A 22338-nucleotide genomic window follows, 5' to 3' on the forward strand; every position below is an offset into this window, starting at 1 on the left:
CTGTTTGTGTTCGTTAGAGGTGGGGGGGAGGGGGAGGAAGCTCTACATAAATTATAAGAACCCTTCAAATTAAATCTAGAAATTATATAATATCATTATATTGTCATATTAATTTCAAATCCGTAAATAAATATATGTTCAACTAAGACAAAGAAAGTTTTTTTTATATAGCATCATTAATCTTAATTTCAAAATTAGCCTCATGGTATACAAGTATATATATATATATTTGACTTTTATCTATCGATGTTTCTACAAACAACATAATACAGATTAACTTGAAAATAAGAATAAGGAGTTGGTTGGCATCATATAAAAAAAAGTAAAAGTTTAAACATAGGGGAGACCCGATAAAGTTGCTCTTGAAGGAGGGTATGTGAGAGAAAGAGCGCTCTCACTCTGAATATTTCCGGATTTACAGGTTGACAAACCTAAATTTGGACAACAAAATAGAAAAAATATATTTATCACACTTAATGTCACGGATAGTGGCCCAATGGAGGGGCACATGAACCAGCAGAGTCGAAAGATGTTATTTCATATTTGAGGAGGGGAAAATGGTTTTTTTTTTTTTCAAAAAGCAAAAGATTTTACTTAAAAAGGGCCTTTGTAAAAGTAGAAATACGAGGGTCGTTTTAAAAGTCCGTGCAAAGTCCGAAAGAGGGCACCTCTGGCACGTATCGAAGTTATTTTTGGTTAGTAGCATCTCTTGGAGAAACACACGCCAACTTTCAGCCCAATCGGTCTATTTTTTTCTGTTTGACATTCGTTTGAATAGAAGAATCGGCCAGAAAGATGATGGCAACTGTTTTTTTGGATTTGCAAGGAATAATCCTTACTGACTATCTGGAAAAGGGTAAAACTATTTCAGGTGCATATTATTCATTGTTATTGGACAGTTTGATAACCAAGCTGCAAGAAAAATGCCCAGGATTGGCCCACAAAAAAGTCATTTTTCATCACTACAATCCACCAGCTTAAACCTCAGCAGTTGTGGTCACCTTATATAATATTAACAACTGATACATGTATATAATATACATCTTTATCTGTTATAATAATGATTATATTTGATCATAATATTAGTATAAGATCTAATGTTCTGAATTTATACAACAAACTCGATTCTTTTAAGCGTTATAAACGTTCCCAATGTATGTAGCAGCAAATTATCTTTAGCTTTTCGATGTAGTTTTTTTTAAAACACACGGAGCAAATCTGTTGAAAACTAAAAGTAAAAACCAAAATACTAACCTAATTAACCGAAATTTTACCATAGCAGCTCTACACTAACTTATATTCAGACCAAAGATCTATCGTCTGTTCTACTATTGAGTACATGGAGTGTATACAGAATTAAGTTACTACCAAATGTTATGCTTCACTTTTGGCGTCCCTGAGCCAAATCAACTCTGAGCAAATGAACCAAATCCAAAAATAAATGCTATTGTTCCCAGTCCCCCCTAGATGACGTTTCCTGGAACAAAGTTACTTCATGACTTCACATATTATATACCTATATGTATTACTGTCATTAGGAACTCGATTTATTGTTATTAATTTTTCTGCTTATGTAGTCTGGGGAGTTAAAAAGTTAGATTGATTGATTTTTCTTTATAAAATGATGGCAACAATCGTTATGTAATTATAGAGACATATCTGCTAAGTTAACACAAAAACAATCTGTAACAAAAAGAGAAATTACCAATTATTTTTTTACTTCATATACCTACATGGTTTTTGTTTATACATCCTAGGCTGGTCTGAAACCGTCATAATTTTGTAAAACCAAGTTAAATCTGTCTGGAAAAGTCTAGTAGTACAATTCGTTATTCACAAAAAAATCGGCCTTAAAGTTTGTTTAAAAAAACAAAACATTTGTAAATACGACCATAGGTATATAAAAAAATAATATTGTTTGTATTTTACCATTTCACAATTTTAATTTCTGTTTACAATTTAATTTTCGTTCCACGATTCAAATTACGTTCTTGACACAAATATTGGTTCAGATTGGTTTAGAAAGGAAGAAATAAGACCGAACTAGGAAAAAACTCTCTCAGACTGAGTCTTAAACTTAATGGTTAAATACAACTCGATATTTCAAAGACATATTTCAGTTAATTATAGCCTTTGTATTCAAATGTCTGGATGAATTTGCAACAGTTTAAATATAGTTTAAGGACCTCATTTGTTTTATGAAATTTTATTTTGCTTCGATATATAGACGTGGGTAGAAAATATTTACACCAAACTTTAAATTTCCGTAATTTTATATATTTTTTTATTGAGCAGAGTTTATTACTATAATAAATTACAGCAGCTATTTTTGGTCATTTTTTTTACTCGATGTGGCCACCATTTGCTTCAATTACGTCGTCCAGGTGGCTATGAAAGGCGGAAACCGCGTGGATAACCTCGACCTCAGTAGAGGTGACCATGTTTTTTTCTTAATGGAGAGCTTTAGGGAGACCACAACTAATAGTCACAGGGGTTGAGATCTGGGGCGTGAGAAGGCAACTCGTCCGGCTTGACGACTCTGTCAAAATGCTTTTCCAAGAATGCAATTGACTTTTTGGACACGTGAGCTGGAGCAGAGTCATGAGTTCAGATAAATTTGGTGTTTGGAGGATATTGGGAGGCCAGCCAGGGTAAAACAGCTGCTTGAAGAAGCTCCACATATCCATCCGTGTTCACCATGGCCTTAAGTGGAATATGTTGGGCGGTATCAGCTTTCCGTCGCTGGTGAGCTGTCCAAATACCATGACTTTGGCTACATTCTTGGTTTTCATTACCGAAGGGACTGTCATCAAAAGTGAAGTTGGACTCGTCAGATATTAATTTGATGATGCCTGGATTTTTCTTGCAGATACGACACAATTTGATCCCTTTCGTCACCCTGACTTGCTTCATCGTCTCTGTCTCACCCGGTTCTTCATATTGGGTTATAATAAAAATATGCCAATAGTCAGTCAACGTTCTCTCAGATGGAAATTTTATAGTCCATAAAATACTTTGCATAGAAGAAAAAAAAAAAAGTCTGCATAAAGTCAATATTTCTTCTTTTTTTTGTTATCAACTTCATAAGAATTCATGAGAATGAAAAGGAAGATTTTACCTTTTATAGGTACAAATTGTAAGCTGATGCTCACATTTTTTTTCTATATGTATGTTTTTAATATATTTCACATTGATTTTCAATCAATACGGATAAATATCAGAAGTGTCCCAAGGAAAATACTTTCATTGAAATAATAAGCTAAAAATAATTGATGATACGTCAAAAACAGGATCTAATCTAACACTGTCCGCTTCAAAAGATTGAGAAATATACATATTCAATATAATGCAGGGGCGTCCTCAGGATTACATTTTGGGAAGTGTTTTTTTTTGGAATTTTTGAAAATTAAAATTTTGTTGAAAAAAAATTCGAATAATAAAATTTTCTGGATGAAAATTTAAAAATTAATTTTTTGGATTAAAATTTCAATTTTTACAAAATAATTTCAAGCATTAAATTTTTCGAAAATTAAATTCAAAAATCCACAACTTTTCTCAAAATATTTTATCTTTTAGAAACAAATTACATAATTCATAGCTATTCAAAAAAAAAATTATTTTTTTTTTTGGAAAACAATTTCAAAAATCTACAGCTTTTAACAATAATTTTCTAAAATTATATTATAAATATAAAAATGTTTTGAAAAAAAAGTTCATTAATTCATAGCTATTCACAGAAAATTAAATTCTTTAGAAAATATTTAAAAAAATACAGCTACAACACTTCCAGCCTACCCTGTGGACGCCCCTGTAAGGTCAATGGGTCAGCGAATCATATGATACTTTGTTAAATATTGAATGATTATTTTTTTAACGTCTTCATCAGTATTGTATAAAATATGTCTTGCCGGTTTGTAAAAATAAAATAAATTGGAAATGAACGTAGTGATCCTTAATATTTGAAGAATGTTTAATGGAATAGCAGCTATTCTGACATATCATATTAAATAATATATGCTGTAAATAGCCGTGAGAGGAAGAAAATAAACAACACGCTCACTCCGTATCTATCTAATAGGGATATTCACAGTTTAAAAAAAAACTGAATGTAATTTAAAACATGAAGGTTTATTCCCAGTAGAAAAAATATGTTTTTGCCAGGATACAAAAAAAAAAAAAAAAAAAATCCGAAAATGAAATTGTTAACCCTGACAATTGTAAGAGGAGATCAGCTTTATTAGATATTAGATAAGTTTAAAGCAATAAAGCAACTGTGAGTCTGAGTCCAACAGGGACTTATAACTCCTGAGCAACCCCTCACTTCTACTTTTTGTTTTTCATGAGTACAAGCACTAGTTGTTACTTTATACTTGGATATTCTGCCTTTTATAGTAATGACAACACCTTACGAAAATAAAAAATCATGTTCAGAATACCAACTAGAAATACTCGCTCCCTCTTCCTAAAACACGTTTTATACACCTGTTATCTTGATACATAAACAACATGGCGTGTATAAGTAGAACTGGAACGTTTCTGCATGTCGGGTGGGAGTGAGCTATATAATTATTTTATCATAGTTACGTAATCTTAAAATTTTATTATTTGACTATTCAACTTAGTCTTAAAAAGTAGGGTTCAATGATCTTATAGTTTCGACGCCATGTATCATAATTAGAGATGTGAAAATGCACATCTTTTTAAGCGTGCAAAGATACAATTGTACAATTCCTTTGTTCAAACTATTATATCCCAGTTGTAACTTGTACAATTGTATCATCGCAGGCTTAATTTTATTTTTAAATAAATTGCTAGAATTAAATGATTTGATACATGATTTGGGATTAGAAAAAAAAAACAACCTCTGATCCTAGCTTCACACTTGAATCAGAAAAGATGGGGCTCAAAATGACCATATTTTTTGTAAAAAATCAAAATTTTGTGTATATCCTTCAATATCTAATATCATATTATGATACAATACAGACATCCTGAAGGCCTTAATGGTATATAAAAGCTTTTCCCTGACCAATGAAATTTTAATGTCTTGTTTTGATTAGTTCAAGACAATAATATTCTGATTTGGCTTTATTTGATATTTTCTTTTCAGCACAGGTTTATTTTAGTTTTTTATACCACCATTTAGTTTCCTTATATTAATGACGAAATTTTACTTATACAAATTACATACCCAATTTATAATTCAGGAATATCTTTAATGTTTATGAGGTTTTGATGCGTACATTGATGTTATATATTATTTTATAAAACGTTGTTTTTATAGTATTAACAATGAAATAAATTACCCATAGCATGAAAAATTAAGAAAAAAATAAAGCACTAGCCAAATTATCTTTAGTTTATCAAGGTGAAGAAAATGTTATTGCGAGCATATTGTTTTTTATTACTACTCATTTCCTCATTTTCTCATGAAATACTAAGAAAAATGTATCCTAAAAAGATAAAAAAAACATTCTGTAAAAGATATATGTTTTATACCATTTTTTTAGATGATTAAATTGAAGATTACTCAATTCGTAGTCTTACTTGGAAATATAAATATATATAATTTTTTAAATTGTAATTTTTGTGTATTATAATTAAAGTTGTATAAAATACGATAAAGAACGAGTTTTTTTCTTGTTGGCAATTTTTACAATGTTATTTATTTTGCAAAGCTGTTATTTTTCAATCTTGAAGAGAAAACAAATATAGATAAAGTAATCATTAGTGCGTGGCATCATGAGTAATGGAGAGTAACATTGAAGATTTGTTAAAGAGGTTTATTGAGTATAAGTCCTCGTTGGGCCCAAAATATAATTAAGGATGGACATCGTAGTAATTCCTGCATATGTCCTTGTTAGATACAGATTGGAATTTGTGTTTAATCATTTCCTTTCACAGCTGATCTAATATATTGTTGTGTCAGCTAAGCTGCAGTTCTACTCGTACATGATTTAATTTGTCAGAATGAGCACGATAATTTTCGGTTTATTTAATTTTACATATTTTATACAATTCTAATTATAATACATACAGGTTCCTGACTACTGGGGAGAGGGGAGGGGGAGTGCTCTCATTCTCTTAAAAAGGCCCAAAAATATTTCTACTGGAAATTAGTAAGGAATAAAGTAGTCCACTATGCGTCAAAAGTTAGGTGCCTTAGATTTGACTTAATTGAGAAATACTTTATGTCACAATTTGAAATGATCGTTGTTGCCTGTGGGTATTATTGCGCAAAAGTATTATAGTCATTTTCAAACTAGTGTTGATACGATACCAATATTTTTGGTACAATTCCAGTGACTAAACTATTATTGGTATTTTCATACTTCTTTGAATAAAAATATACACGAAAAATTTCCGTATTTGTCACATAGCCGAATGTATCGTCGAAAAATCCAACTAAATAATTGATTAAGAAGAACTACTTATCCAACCAATTAAAATTCATCTTTCCTATTCCCAGTTCCTAACACACGATATACGGACCAGAGAAATTTTATCCTGGGCTGTACTTTTAAATTTAAAATTGATACTTCAATTGGTTGAAATGTTCTTTAGAAAATGATGATATTTACTTATTTGTACTCTAATAAAAAGGTAAAACTATAACATGATCAGAATAGTGCTTCAAAGACGTTAAATTCTGTATTTAACCATCAATAGTAACACCTTGCGATGGATATGTGCATTTAGTAGAATTCGAGGAGAAGGCGGATGCAAAACAGGTCATGGAATTATTAAAGCAACAAAACGTACTTGCTAGCTTGAGTTGATTCATGGTTCTTATACACTATAGACATAGACCATACGAGCTTTTAAAATACTACTTATTCTATGAATTATCATAATCCTCATTAGGTGCCTTTTTCTAAGGATAGCAACTGGACGCCTTTTAGCAATCTATTAGCAATAATAAATATATCGACTACAAAATATATGAATTATAGTCAATTCTATAATTTTATGTGGTAACTAGGAAAGTTCGTAGTCAGACACAGTGATGGTGCCGATAGAATTAATTTTTTTAATTAGTTTCAACTTCAAACGATACGTGCACAAAATTTTTTGAACAATTGGTTCATAAAATGTAGCATCGAGTGTGAAGAAAATCTTTTTATTGTAAAAAAAAAAGGATTCAATAGAATTTCGTTTGTTAAAAAAGCATTGCATTTTGATGAAGACAATGTACTCAGTGGACGCCCGAAAGAGGCAGTTACCAACAAAAATATAAAAAAAGTGTAATAGATAATTTTGAATTATCGTAAAGTGAGATTAATTGACATTGCTAAGACTCTACAGATAACGAAGAAACATGTTGGAGATATCAGGCATGAATATTTGGACCTGCGAAGCTCTGTGCAAAGTGGGTGTCAAGTGTACTTACAATCGATCAAAAACAACAACGTGCTAACGATTTGGAGCATTTTTTTAGTAAAATCCAACAATAATAAATAGGAATTATTTAGACGACTGTAACTATGGATGAAACGTTGCACCATCACTTCACTCCAGAGTCCAAACGACAAGTAGTATAGTAGACTGCATGCGATCAACCGAATCCAGAGCGTAAAAAGACGCAACAATTGGGTGGCAAGATTATGGCATCAGTATTAGGATGTAATAAAGAGTATAATAAAATATTCATTAATTATATGGAAAAGCCTAGACTATCAAGAACGATTATTACATAGCATTTGTGAATTGTTTTAAGGCACGAAAAAAAAAAAACAGCCCCATTTGAAGAAGAAAAAAGTGTTGTTTCATCAATCCAAGGTGCTCATTCACAAATCACTAAAATTATGATGCCAGAATAGCATTGATTGGGCTACGAATTGATTCCCCACCCACCGTATTATCCACTATTTTTATTGTTTGATCTTTATTCTTAAAATGACCCACCAAGGAAAAATATTGTCTCTTTTGTAAATTTTGCTTAATTAAAGAAATACACATCTACCAAGGTACAAGAATCGAAAGTTTTTCCTATTGATTTAATTACAAAGTGTTTTCCAAATATCTAAGGAGTTTATAAATTAAATTTAACCTTTATAATCTAGAATTTTATGGATATAAACTCAAATATTGATGTTGTGTGCGGAATTATACTAATTTAAAAACTTTGCACAGTTTTTAAATTAAAAAAATATATATATCATAAATAAAATATTATCACTTTGTTCCAAATATTATTTTTCCTTACTCTAAGTTTTCATGCTGGACATATTTGACCAAAGTAAACAAAGTAAAAAAGACCTGGGACATTTGAAACATTTTTTTAAGGCTCCATTACCCGGAACAGATTTGATTAACACCCGCCAAATTGTAATACAACATACCTACATATATTTTTTATAACTTGAATCAATTTCAGGATTTTAACAGTCAGTATGGAAAAATTACATTTGAATACGACCTTTTTTAACATGTTGCAACCATCTCCTTGCTATGAACGATTGCAGCAATTTTATTAAAATCTAGTTTCTGTTAGAAATGAAGAAAATTAGACTTAAAAATATGTTTTGATGGTTAAATAGCTTGAACTTTTAAGGATTCGAATTAACATTATAGAAGATAATTATGAAAATTCCTTCAAACTCCCTTTCAATACCCTCTTCAACAAAAATGAAGAAAATTTAATATGATAACACATTTATATTTTAGATTGTTAGAAACATAGTTGCCCTAAAGTGTTAATATAACAATAAAATTACTACATAATAAACAGATAAATTATATAAATGAATTATATATAGTAATAAATTATTCAAAAGATATAAATCATTGCATTTCTCACAAAAAAATTAAAAAAGGGCTGCATTATTAAAAACAAAAGAATACTCCTCAAATAAAACGTATTTTATGCGTCTCAAAATCCAATACCTCGAATAAAAAAAAAGTATTGAATTTTTTCCCCGATAATCTGCATTATATAACACAATTTTAATGACAATTGTACGACTGTTGCTTTTTTGATGTTTTATTAAGAGGGAGGTTGCAACTGTTCTTGTTTTACCTTTAGGTATGCTTTCCATCGTTGAATTTTCTATGAATGAAAATATATTAAAAAGTCATAAGATAAAAAATTATGTTTAAAATGCACATTCAAAAACTTTTAAAATTAAGTAAAAGTAGATTATCCTAGATCTTGTTAATAATAAAAATGCCAACCTTCCTTTTGTATTACACTATTTTTTATTTTTTAATTGACGTTAGATTTTTTTATTACATCTTATTCATAATTATATTTATATACACTGTCTAATTGGACAGATTAAAAATGAAAATGTGATTCTTCATCTATTGCCATTGTTATTTCTTCTTATTGGTGCTTATATGAATTTAATCTTTGTTAATATATATTCATAATTTTCTACTTTTTTTAAACTAGAATTGTATAAAAAGGATCCTCTCATCCTCGAGCATGTTAGCCTTAAACAAAGACAATGCTTATAAAATATATTTTGCTACTTTGTGACGTCAAGGATACAATTTTTTTATATATGTTTTTACTCAACAGAGTAATATCAATCGATTAAGACTAACTTGTCTGAGCATACGGGACATCATAAAGAGCAAAAGTGGCTTTGTTTCATTCATAAGGGGAAAAAAATGTTTTATTTCATTGAGGTTTTGTAGAATTCCAAGTAACTAACTAACTGTTCCTGCTGATGTTTATAAAGTAAATTGAATGCTTGTCTCCCAAAAAAACCTCTACAATTATATTTGTATTTTTTCAAAAAACACGTGATTTTAGAACTTTTTTGATGAGGTATAACTTTTGCAATACTGGAAGGTCAAAAGTTAGAAATTTGCATTTTTCTCTGTTTTATGATGTAAATGGATAATTAAGTTTTTGAGCCAAAATGTCGTTCAACTTCTGAAATCTAGTATTTGGAAACTCATATATCAAATATAATACGTATGGCGTTATATGATTTTAAAATTGAAACATACTTTTTAATATTTTAATGCTTTAATTTTGATTTTTTTATTTATTTTTGTACAAATAATATTTGATACATTACAAAATCTTAACATATTTTTACATTAAAAATGTAGGCAGCTGATGTAGAGTTGTGGAAGAAAACCATGATTTTTTTATTTTGGTAAAAACCTTTATCTTAACTTTGAATAGGATAATCCTAAGGAAAATATTCCTTTGAATAACTTTAATCTACTGTTACATAATTCAATTTGTATGAATTGAAGTCCGTTGCTTCTTAATTTATCTGTTAGTAGTCCTATGTATGGATACAACATAGAGCATTATATGCTTTCTGTACATATAAATTAAGCTTTTTATCATCTATAACGTAGAAGATTAATTTATAATTAATTAATTATTAAACCAAAGATAAGACTGGATATTATTTGGAAACACCATACATAGCCGCTTTCTTATTAAGGAATATCCAAAAATGATTTAAAAGTTGCTACATCTACGTAATTTATAATGGATGTACTGAGAACCTTAGCATGTTTTTTAAATATAATAATAACTAGAGTAAGTTTGCCCGGTGTTGCCCGGGACATTAAGAAATTAAAATTAATTTAAAAACTTTTCTGCTACATATAAAACTGAAAATATGGATGGTAAAATTTTAATAAGTGCATACTGGTATGTGCCTTTGCACAGTTTTTTTACAAGGAGATTATAAAGTTTAGAGAAGAAAAAATATTCAAGTTGAACGTTAATTCCCTCAACTTTCATATTATTGTAAAACATCCTTTGTCTTATTCCCTCTTCTTTTTTCTTATCTAAACCTTATAATCTCTTCTTTTTTTTTAAATTTTGCAAATATATATACCAACATGCAGCGAGAATAATTCTTAGAAATTTTTGTTTTATATGGAGTAGTTGTTTCTATTTTAAAGTCGTCATGGTTTTGAAGGCCAAAAAAATGTTATCAGAACCGTTTCTTGAGCCGTAAAAGCCTACATGATTTTTTTCCAGCAAAATCTATGCATTGGTTTACCTTTGATTCCAGGACACAAAAACACACACGCACACCCACACACAGACATTTGCATTTAATATATAGATTATGAAAAAGCCATACAGGTTCAATTAACCTTAAGTAATTTTGTCTAATATACATTTTACCGCAAAGTAATAATGAAATAAAGATATATCGACACAGATATAGGGTGGTCCTGAATTAGAGTCCCATTAACTTTAACGCTAAAAAATCAATAAAAGTATTATGTGTAGAGATTTGCTTACCCAAATCAAGAATATTGCGATAATGTTTTTCTTGAAAAAATACTACACAGCGAAGGAAGTGCAAGAATGGTGGTTAGACAATTTTTAGCACTTTTATCTGATCTTAATCCCCTCGACTTTAGAATTGAAGGCATGTTCAAAAGGATCCTGTTTCAACTAGAGCTCCAAGATGGTAGCTGCGAAGGCGCATAGGCAAATATTCTGACAGACGTTGTTTACACTAGTTGCAAGTTAGTGAGTAGGCGTCTTGCCAAGTTGTAAAGAACAATCAAATTATCAGATCCACAGCTTGTTCATGGTTATATGTTTTATTATAGGAAGTACTGCCTTTTTAGTAGAATTTGGGTACTATTTTTTATGTGACCTAATTGTCGATTTCTTCGATTAATTTGTAATCAAGAAATGTTGCTAAGTGAGCCTAAAAAAGTAAAAAAAAAAAAAAAAAAATTCGGATTGCACGATAAAAAATGCTTAGGATTTACAACTCTAGTGATGCCTACTCAAATAGTGGCATGAGCAAATACAAAACATTAACATTAATTATTTTAATTTTTAAGAGAATGGAGAATAACATTAATACAAACTTAAAAATCGACTCTCCAACCTTAGAAATATATCAAGTGAAGGCTAAGGTAGCCCGTGCAGTGAGATCCAGAAATGGTTGTTTTCCCATGTTTTTCTAAAATTGCACCCTCAATAGCTCCTACATACAAAATTTTGTCCCTATTCCTCTTGCACAATTCACCTATATCCTTTTTATTAGATGAGACCATGATGCTTCAAAATTATGAATACTGAGGTAAAGTATGTTATTTTTGAGTGTGGATACTTGATCTAAGAAATAGCAATACAGTCGAACCTGCGTATCATATTAACAAAAATAATATTTACATAGAATTGTATAGAAACAGTATGGAAAAATGAATGAAATCTCGCGGCGTTTTGGTCAACTCATATTAAAAAAGGAAAAAAAATGGGAAGTAATTTTTATCAATAAAAAATATGAATGTTACTTTAGATGAGGTTTAGCAACGAGATAAAATATTTCATGGCACATCAAATCATATTAAATTGTTTTTCTCAAGTTGTTATTATTATTCTTTTATTCTTGAGGAGAGAACTTTCTGAATTGAGTAACTACGTGATAGTTTGCTCATGAAAAACGAAGAGTAAGACTAATGATTTATTGAGGAGTTAGTGAATATATTATTAAAGCAAAGTTTTTGGATTCGTCGACGCCTAAAAACTCCGGGCAATGCCATATACTAGGGCTAATGAATTTATTTATGAGAAATATGTTATTTACGTCACGACAGATAAAGTTTTCCTTTTTTTAAAGGACTCCAAAGTAGGACTGAATTAGAAAGTATCAAAGTCCTTAACCCTAATTAATGATCGACACAAAAACATTTATAATGTAAAGTAGATGAAAAAAATCAGTAGCTATCCATTATTTCTTTAAAAACATTAAATTTATTGAAGAAAAAACCGCACAAATAAATAAATATAAAAATAAATTACTACCATTATAATACAAAAATAGATAAAGTTCAATATCAATTATGGTTGAAAGTAAATAAAAGAAAGTTTCAGTAAGAAAACTTATTTTTCAAATATCGAAACTTCAAATGGTACATTAAACATCCATCCCTTATATATCATCATCTTTGACTTGTAAGTGAAGATTTGTTTCAATTCTTCTTCTTGTTTTTTTGTTCCTTTCCTTTCCAATCCAAGTCTAATCTCAAAACTTTCAATAATTTCCATCTTGTTGTTGAAAATGGTTATGACGGAGAATCATCTTTTATTTCATTTCATTTATTTTAAATGTATATATTTTTTGTAGTTTTAACTCTTTTATTGGAAAAACTTTATCAAGTTTGTCATCGTTTTAATGAATTAACATTCTATTTTCTATGCTCAATGTTTCTTATATTAACCAATGGCGGAATAGCATAAGAAGGAAGCTTGTTTTATAGGATACCAAAAGTTAGAGGGGTTATTAAGTTAGGAAAAAAATTAACTAAAAATAGGAGTTAAAATTTATTTTCTAAAAAAAAAAAAAAATAAAAAAAAGATATTATTTTCTTCAGAAATTACCGAAATTTCCTTAACAAAAAGCTAATTTATTTAGATAAAAATAGGTTTTTGTAAATTTCTAAGGTAGAGGTGCTAAAATTTACAAATTATCTACTCTGTGAAAGTTGTACCATTCCAGCCATTTCATCTTTTGGATGAGTTACTTCATTTAATGAGGAACCTCGATTTGATATATGAAATTTCATTTAGCCCTCATATTTCAATTGATATGATATTAATTCCTAAATTTTTGCATAGTGCCGATGAGTTTTTCCTAATTAAAGTGCAATTCGCGACGACTTTAAAGGATTATGCAAAATAATAATAATAATAAAAATTGAATTATGAACTGAATATTTTTTCATTCGGTTGATTTAAAATATTATGTACATATTTATTTTGTTATTAACATCACCAAAATTATAGTAAAAAATAATTTTTTTATGGTGTATGAATGAATTTTTCATTAGTGCAAATAATTACTTAATAATTTATTTAGTCATTAAAAATTAAAGTAAGGAACATTGGATTAAATATAATTTAAACCAGGGTTCCCTATTTTTTTTGTCCCACGGACCGATTATTAAAAAAATTGCTTACTGCAATTCACTTGTTCCATTTTTTATTTTCCTTTAATTTTTATTATTATTCTTTCACATATACAAAAATCCCACTTAATATCAATAATTTTAATTACAAAAAACAAATCAATAAAAACATATATTTCTCATATTATTTAAAAAAGTATTAAAGATTTAAAAGTTATTAAATGGATGGGGTAAAAGTTCCTTTTATAAACTAAAATATAACATTTGTACATTTTAAAGGTAGATTGATTCTATATATCTTACCATTGTTTTGTTTAGACCTGCAGATCGGCTGTTACCTATTTAGACCAGTAAACATTACAGTATTACAATTACTATACCTGAGCTATAAATTGTCTTTGAAGTTGATATTTACATTATGTATTTCCCTCTCTAAGAGCGACCGTGAATCAGACCTTCGTACATTGAGTGAAGATAATATTTATTTATTTATATAGATTTCTCCCGAGAGTTTTGTCTATATTGTTATATGTTTTTATCCGTTTTAATCATTAATGACGTAATGCTCTTAATTTGATTGTCATCACTAGTCAAATATTTATCATACCTCTATAAAAGTTTGTAGGAGAAAAGCAATAACTAATAATGAGGAAACCTAGTTATCAGCGGTGAATTGGGCCTATTTAACTTGGGTTAATTGGAGATAATGTCAAACGAAGTGTGTACTGCATGTTTAATTTACACTTTAATTTAGCTTTGATTGCGATCTCTGCATAAAATCAAAAATAAACATAATATAGGTTTGAACTAACTATAGCTAAATGATACCTCTTCAAAGATGTATTACATTTGCTATTATACTTTTGCTTTTAACTATTTCGACTGAGGACATTTGCCTTAAAGGCATTTTGCTTCAAGGTTATTTTCCCTTAAAATATAAATAAGTAATGATAGAATTATGGCCAAAATTTCAAAACATATTTACTACCGAATTTTTATAATGTAATGAGTTCGAAACCAGAGACGAAATAGTTAATACAATTAGTACAATAAGAAAAATTAAAACAAAAAAAGGATAACGATTCGAACGGAAAAAGTGCTAATCACTACTCCAATATTAATTATCATTAGACATGGTGGATTATTCATGTTATAAAATGCTCATGGATTGAAGAACAAGCATAATACGAGGAAACATCATAGTTATATCATTAGACCAACATAAAACAACCATTTAACGCGTTTTAGAGTAATAAACATTATATATTTTGATTAAAAAATTCAAAAGGAATATCAATTTTAACCAATAATAAACATTAAAGACGTATAAACCTCATTGATTTATATTTTAAGGTGAAATGGTTTAAGGCAAAATGTCCTGAGGTAAAATAGTTTAAGGGAAAAGTACCGGGCATCAATATATTTGACTATCGTCACATTGGCTTATAATATATCGCTAATCAAATATTCATCTAAATGATAGTTTCTTCATATTTAAGGCCTCAAAACTTAGATGTGGATTAAGTTAAACATCCAAAATTATATTTTAAATCTGGTCTATTGTCAATAATACTATATACAAAATTTGAGTCCAATCTGTTTTTTCCTGAAAATTTCTCATGAAATGGCCCACCAAAATATTTATGTCTCTAACAACCAAAAATGACTCGCATATAGTGACAATTTGTCTCCGAACAGATGTTGTCACTATAGCAGGTTCCACAATATTATTATATCACTATCTTTTATTTATTTCCTTAATTAAATTGAAAACAAATCAGTACACCTCCGTGGTTGGGACGTCCGATTTAAATACATCAAAATTGGATAATATTTTATAAAGTAGGAAAAACGTTTTTGAATGCATCGCTCTTTCTGTTAAAGTCCTTCTCTTGCCGCGTCGCTTTCTTCATAATTCTACAAATTCAATGATTTTACTTCTCTCTTTCTGGTTATAGAAAAGAAAAAGCCTGCAAGTTGAGAAAAGCTTTAGTCAGGTATCATTATAAGACACTAGTAGTGATTGTTCATATTGTTTCCAGAAATCATAATAATATAAATAAAACCGTTATTGACAAAAGGATATGAATTTTATAGTAAAATTTAATCAGCTATATAAATCTATATAGAATGCTTTTAGAATAATTAAGTTCAAAATGTATTCTTTTGGAGATCCTTTTGGAAAGTAAGTAATTGGCTTTATAAATATTTTTTAAACTTTCATGTATCCCTTTGATTTGTTAAAAATTGGTATTATTACCAAAGTTTCGCTTCAATCCAATTATTGATCGCAAATTTCTTTTGGTTTCATTTCAAGTCCTTTATTATTTATTTATTGATTTGAGCCTGAAGGCTTTTCTTAAATCCACAATAAATGAGTAATAATAAATATAAAGTAATGGTCAAAAACAACTCTTAACTGTTAAGTTTCATCCCCAAGATGTTCCTTTTTGTTCTTACTTGAATTGAGTTATGTTATAGGATACTTTACATGGAATGGAAATTATTGTGATAAAATTCCATTAAAGGTACTTTGAATTTGAGCTGAAGTCTTCGACTTTTGAAATAATTTATCTTTCGGGAAACGAAAATAGGACTTCTTAAAATAATGAATGTCATTTTTCAATACTATCATTTGGACGGTAAAGTATGCCAAACTTTTGTAAAGTAATTCAAAAATATATATTTGTTAGTGTTAACAAAGAAACTACTAACTATTTGTTAACTATTGAATGCCGAGTAAATAAAAAAAAGTAATGGTACAAATAAGAACAATCTAATAGCTAAATAAAGCTGGTATATAAGTGTAAAAACGCTGAGTAAATAGTATAGCACAAAGTTCTCATTACTTTGTTTTCTATTTGTATGTAGCTTGATTTATCCTAATTAACTCTTCGCGCCCCTTTGGATTGCTTGTTTTTGTTTAGTTTAACTCTTTATTGCATACACGTCGAGCTTTTTTCGTAATCTCGACTAACAAAAGGATAAGGAAAAATTTGTAAAATAAAAAAATTGCATTGAGCCTTCTGTTTTTCTTATTGCCAACTGTTAATTATTATTTAAATATTATAGTAAAGAAATAAATATTATTTTATCAATGGATATTATATACATTGAATGGAAGTCCTTGATTTGTATAGATTAATATATAAATCAAATTCATATTTAATACTTTTTTTTGCATTCATAGTTTGTAGATTTAGCAGCTTTGATCAGACACGAGTTAACTCATGAAAATTAATGAAAACAGTCGTAAGGAAAACACACTGTGTCTTTATATAAATAAAAGAAGCTCAACGTGATTGTGTATAATGTAAAGAGATGTGAAAAATATCGAAATCTTCGTGAGCATAACGTATTTGAGAAAAAAAATTAGGTATATGGTGATAACTGGAGTTCTAAAATCTAAGGATTTTTTTAACGAGGTTTTTTTTTTTGGTTATTGACAAATTGAATAGTGTTTATTTTTTAAAGCTGCTATCGTTATCCTTTTATTCTTAAAGAAAGAATACTTAAGCATAAAAAGTAACTACGAGTGTTTTTGGACATAAAAGACAGCGAATAATTGTGCGGTGTCGAGGAGCAATGAATGTAAATCCTTGTAAGACTAGGAGTAGGGTTGAAGATTTAAAAAAAGTCATTCCTGCCTATGTCTTACTTGATATCAACATGGATTTGTGTTTATTTCCTTCATATCACAGCAATTTTCAGGGTTTACGTGTTCATTTTTGTTAATGTTCTTCATATCAAAAAATGTTTACTCTATAGATAACCCATAATATAATAGTGCTCTAATTACTCATAATTCCTCTTTATTTAGAAAATTCAAACGTATAAGCGAGCAAGGAACACTATAATTAGTTTATATAGCGATACATGTTAGCTAATGTTGTGTAGGTCCTTAATTATTCTGTCCATCCTAGTCTTAGAACCGGGGTTTAACCGGTTATTCAGCCAATAAGATTTTTGATAAGTATATTAAGGGCATTGGACAGTTGACCAGTTTAATTTTCAACTTATTTGAATTGCAATTACGGGTAGTGCGATAAAGTTCCTTGGAGAATGAAAATAATCAGTACAAAGTTTCATTGTTTTACAATTTCATCTTCAGGGGGCACATTTTGTTCAAAGTTCTCGAAAATTGATAGTTTTTTCTTTTTTGGACTATATTTTTTGATAAACTCATACACCATAATTTAAAAAAAATAAAAAATGCTGTATATTAATATAGTCTACAATTAATATTTACTAATTTTTTTTTCTAAAACGTTTATTTATCCCGCTAAAAAAGGATAAATAATTCCAATTTTAATGCTTCGTTAATCAAGTGAGCCTATTTTATTGCATCCAAATGAATAGTTAAATTTTTAATACAACGTAATAGTAAAAAATAGTTATTCTCATATATCACGGAATAATTTAAAAAAGGAAAAACACAGTCAATGACTTTAAACCGGATCGATTTTAACTTCTTGAAGTACCGAGAAGTGAGTCTGGACTGGACCATGGTCCTTTGTTCTATATAAGGACCGACACAATACTCGTGTCAGCAAATGCGCCGTCTCTCATTGTTACCAAAATATACTTATTTATTTTTACACTCAAGAGGATTTTGACAACTTTCACGATTTTAATTATATGTGATTGATATAATTATTTTGAAAATCAAAAAAGAGGTTCAATGATAATCCAGATGCCAAAAAAAAGGTTGTATACTCAATTGCTTAACCTCTTATTTGTTTATCAATGAATCTTTCTTTTGTACAACATTCATCATACTAACACATTTGTAGTAATTAATTGAAGTTATGTTATCATTAATTTTGTTTTCGTACAGTCTATACTCGAATCTTTTTTTATACAATACTTTAGTGTGTTGTATTATAAGGGCCGTAAAAAATCCATTAAAAAATCGATTTAAAAAAATGGTGTATCAAAAGATATCTTCAATTTTTCATTGTTTACAAAGTACATCTGGTGTGCATTGACTATACTTATAATGCTTAGTTTCCGTTGTTTTAACATATGTCTAAGATAGCAGCATACCTTGAAGTTTTGTTTTAAAAAGGAAAAAATACTTTTTTTTAAAATGTCAAGCATATTTTGGTCCCTCGTGTAATTCACCCCCCCCCCCTTAAAAATTTATTTAATTTAACTCTCTATTGACTAATATACATGAATATACATTTTGTATATTTTTTCTTTATTAATTGAATGATACCTGAAGATTACATAATGATTTGTCATGTTTATGAAAGAATAGTAAGAAAACAATTTAAGCCTTTAACGCCGATAGTTTTTCTAAAAAGATGGCACTTTAATTTAGCCAGTTTTTTTATTAAATAAAAATGGAAACTATTTTTATACTATTACGGTCTTACTTTTTCCAAAAAAATTACTCTAGGGTGATTTGAAAATATTTTACGCATATTTTATATTATCTTCAATTTCTCAGTATATAAATTTTGTACAGAATAAAGTACCATAATAGTAAGAGTCTTTCAAATGTAAATCAGTTTATTTACTCAAGATATGTTAAGTCTAGAATATGCATCTTCTATTTTTGAAGAGGTAAAAAAAAAAGATTCGGGAAAAATCGTTATTAACTACAGAAGATAATATGATAAAGTGTTAAAATTTATCACAGATACTCTTTGAAGAATATATAATACTAGATGTAGTACCCGACATTGCTTGGAGTTAATAGACGTCGACGTAAAGACAAACCTTACTTTAAAAATATAGATTGGCTTTTATAAACCAACAAACCTCAGAGTTACTCACCGTAATTCATTAACACACACACACGTAATTACTCAATACTTAGATTTTCTCTTCTCAAGAATTAAATGATAATAATAATTGGTTAAGAAAATTTAAAAAAAAAAAAAAAAAAAAAATTCGCACACTTACAAAATTATAATAATTTACAGCCCTAAATATATGTACACCATTTTTTCCCCCTATTTTAATATGAGGCATTGAGTTTTAGCTACACACCCTCGATGTAAAAGTTTGCTCTCCACAGACAAACTTGGCTATCTTATTATAGATCATAGTACTTCATATGTTCCAAATATGTAAGAGAATAATTGAATCTGTCATTGATTTATGTGTAAAGAGAACTGCCGTGATTATATGATCAGGATAGGCATTAATGGGTTGAGCAGTTGTGACGGAATGGTTTTTTGAAGAGCAATGTTAGGACTTAATTAGATAGAACGTTTAAGAACAGTTGAAGGAGGTGATTTTCTTTTTCCCTTTTTTATTGTAGTATTTGTTGTAAAAAGTATAACATTAATGTAAAAAAAAAAAAAAATACTTAGCAGGACAAATACTACAAAATATACTGAGCACATAATCTGTAATTACAAACTAAAAAAGAACCATTGTAAACTATTTTTTTCGTATCAGGTTTCTACTTGAGAAATTGGGGCGTGTACGTACATACATATGTACCTTTTGTTCTTAAATTTCTTGATGGACCTAAAAAACCTTTTTACATAAATTGTTCTATTTGTTTTTTATTGTATTACAACTTTGTTGTAGAATGTGGATCCAATTTGTGGTTGAGAATATTTTTGAAAAGCAATTAAGATTTTCTACTTAAGTTTCTCTTCTACTCCGGGATCTTGTATTTTAGGATTTCTATGAGGTTCAAATCTTATACCGATTCCTAAATAATATTGCATTTAATTATTTTATACTATAACCATGGATGTAGAAATTAGCGTATTTTAAGCTTGCAAGGATACAGCTGTACACTATTTTCTTATACAAGTTATTATGTCTCAGTCTTAAATTGTACAATAGTATTCCTAATCCCTTTAAATGTATGCATTTTCACATCCCTAAATTTAACTCTGCAAACATATTGCTGACATAAAACAAACTATATGAAAGGAGAGAGTAGAGCAATGTCAGCTATGAGTAAAGATGTGAAAAGTGTGTCGAAATCCCTACAAGTGTGAATAAAATAAATATATATTTTTATTACTGCTAAATTATTCCTCCGTATTTTGAAAATGTAGCGGTACTCTTTTATAGAGCACAGTTTATAAGGATATCTTTCAGGAGAGTCACCGTACTTTTTTGCTATCACTAGTACTCAGTATTTCTCGGAGTAATTCGGAATGGAGTAACAGACAAACTTTGCTTCAAGAATATAGAAGATAACACCATAATAAACTATCAGTCTTACTCTCCGTTTCTCATGAGTAAACTCACACATAAGCTACTCAATGTAATCTCCTCAAGAATGAAAGAATAATAATAAAAGATTCATATTTTTTTTAAATATGATGTGATGCGCCAAGGTGTACTTTAGTCTCTGGAGCGCTCACCGATTGTGCGTTGCTTACACATGCTCGTTGCTAAACCTCATCTAAAGTCGCATTGGTTATTCTTTATATTTAATATATTACATTCCTCTTCTTTTCTTTAATGAGCAAAAATGACTGTACGGATTATATACATTTTATTTTTTAATCGCTAGATGACTCTTAAGTTGAATCAATGTTACTTATTAAATACTTTTACAAGACAAATATAAAGATTTTGGTTAAAGAACGAATATTTAACTCAATTCAATCAAATTATATTAACTCACTGAATACTCAAATTATATCTCATGATCATATAAGAAATAATATTCAAACTGATAAACTTTGCTTTATTGATATAGGTAACATTATCTAAGGTGTAGTTTATTTTATGTAGTTAATTCAATAAAAAGTTGACGTGCTCTGTGTATGTACAAAAATGATTCCCAATGAATCACATATAACGATCCTACAAATTAATATTAAGTTATAACTTCAGATTGATCCTCATTTATGTAACAAGTATGAATTGATTTTAGAACTGTTGTGACTAGTTCAAAATTGATGTATCCTTATTCTGTAAAAATAAAACAAACCACTTATATCTCATCCGAAAACTTCCTGTTTTCCTGAGATTTAAAAATTACTTTCCTGGAAACTTACTAAAGGACCATTTCCTTTTCAAGTTCTTAATTGAAGGATTAATCAACTTCTAACCCTTGGATTGTCTCATGGGACTCTAAACTCATTGTTGTATGTTTATTCGCCCTATTTAAACAAGCTATTGGACGTTGTATCATTATTTGTGTGTGTATGTATTATGAAGGCCGATCAAATGAGTTTTTACCAGGGTAGTATTTTACTCAGTCAAACAGCCTTAATATATATACAGCTATACAAAATAGTCCTTTGTACTAGAAGTGACAAGTTTATACGAAGACATCAATTACATATATATTTATAATTCATAAAAATGCAAATTACATAAATCTCTGATATCGGATGTCATAATGCGCCTCAATGACATATTCATTGCAGGATCATCCAAAAAGGTTAAAGGAAACTTCATAACAAAACAACCAGCTGCGTAGGACGTCAAAGTGTCCGATGATAACTAAATGGACCGATATTTCCTCAAACACTGAGGAAACTTGATACC

General features: G+C 28.9%; 1 protein-coding gene across 26 annotated transcripts in view; it reads left to right on the forward strand.

Moving 5' to 3' along the window:
* LOC121114935 (KCNQ potassium channel) overlaps nucleotides 1–22338 on the forward strand; it is a 579520-nt gene that overhangs the window by 215729 nt on the left and 341453 nt on the right. For 8 of the 26 annotated variants that reach the window (XM_071887348.1, XM_071887351.1, XM_071887320.1 and 5 more), the window contains exon 1: nucleotides 15849–16042. The exons of 17 other annotated variants lie outside the window; for them this stretch is intronic. In XM_071887348.1, coding sequence (XP_071743449.1) covers nucleotides 16014–16042 — 29 coding nt within the window. In that variant the 5' untranslated portion in view covers nucleotides 15849–16013. Of the gene's footprint in view, nucleotides 1–15831; nucleotides 16043–22338 lie in introns of those variants that run through there. One more of the 26 variants, XM_071887330.1, reaches the window with a different exon arrangement.

The sequence above is a fragment of the Lepeophtheirus salmonis genome, chromosome 3 (genome assembly GCF_016086655.4).
Source record: "Lepeophtheirus salmonis chromosome 3, UVic_Lsal_1.4, whole genome shotgun sequence".
Lineage (NCBI taxonomy): Eukaryota > Metazoa > Arthropoda > Copepoda > Siphonostomatoida > Caligidae > Lepeophtheirus > Lepeophtheirus salmonis.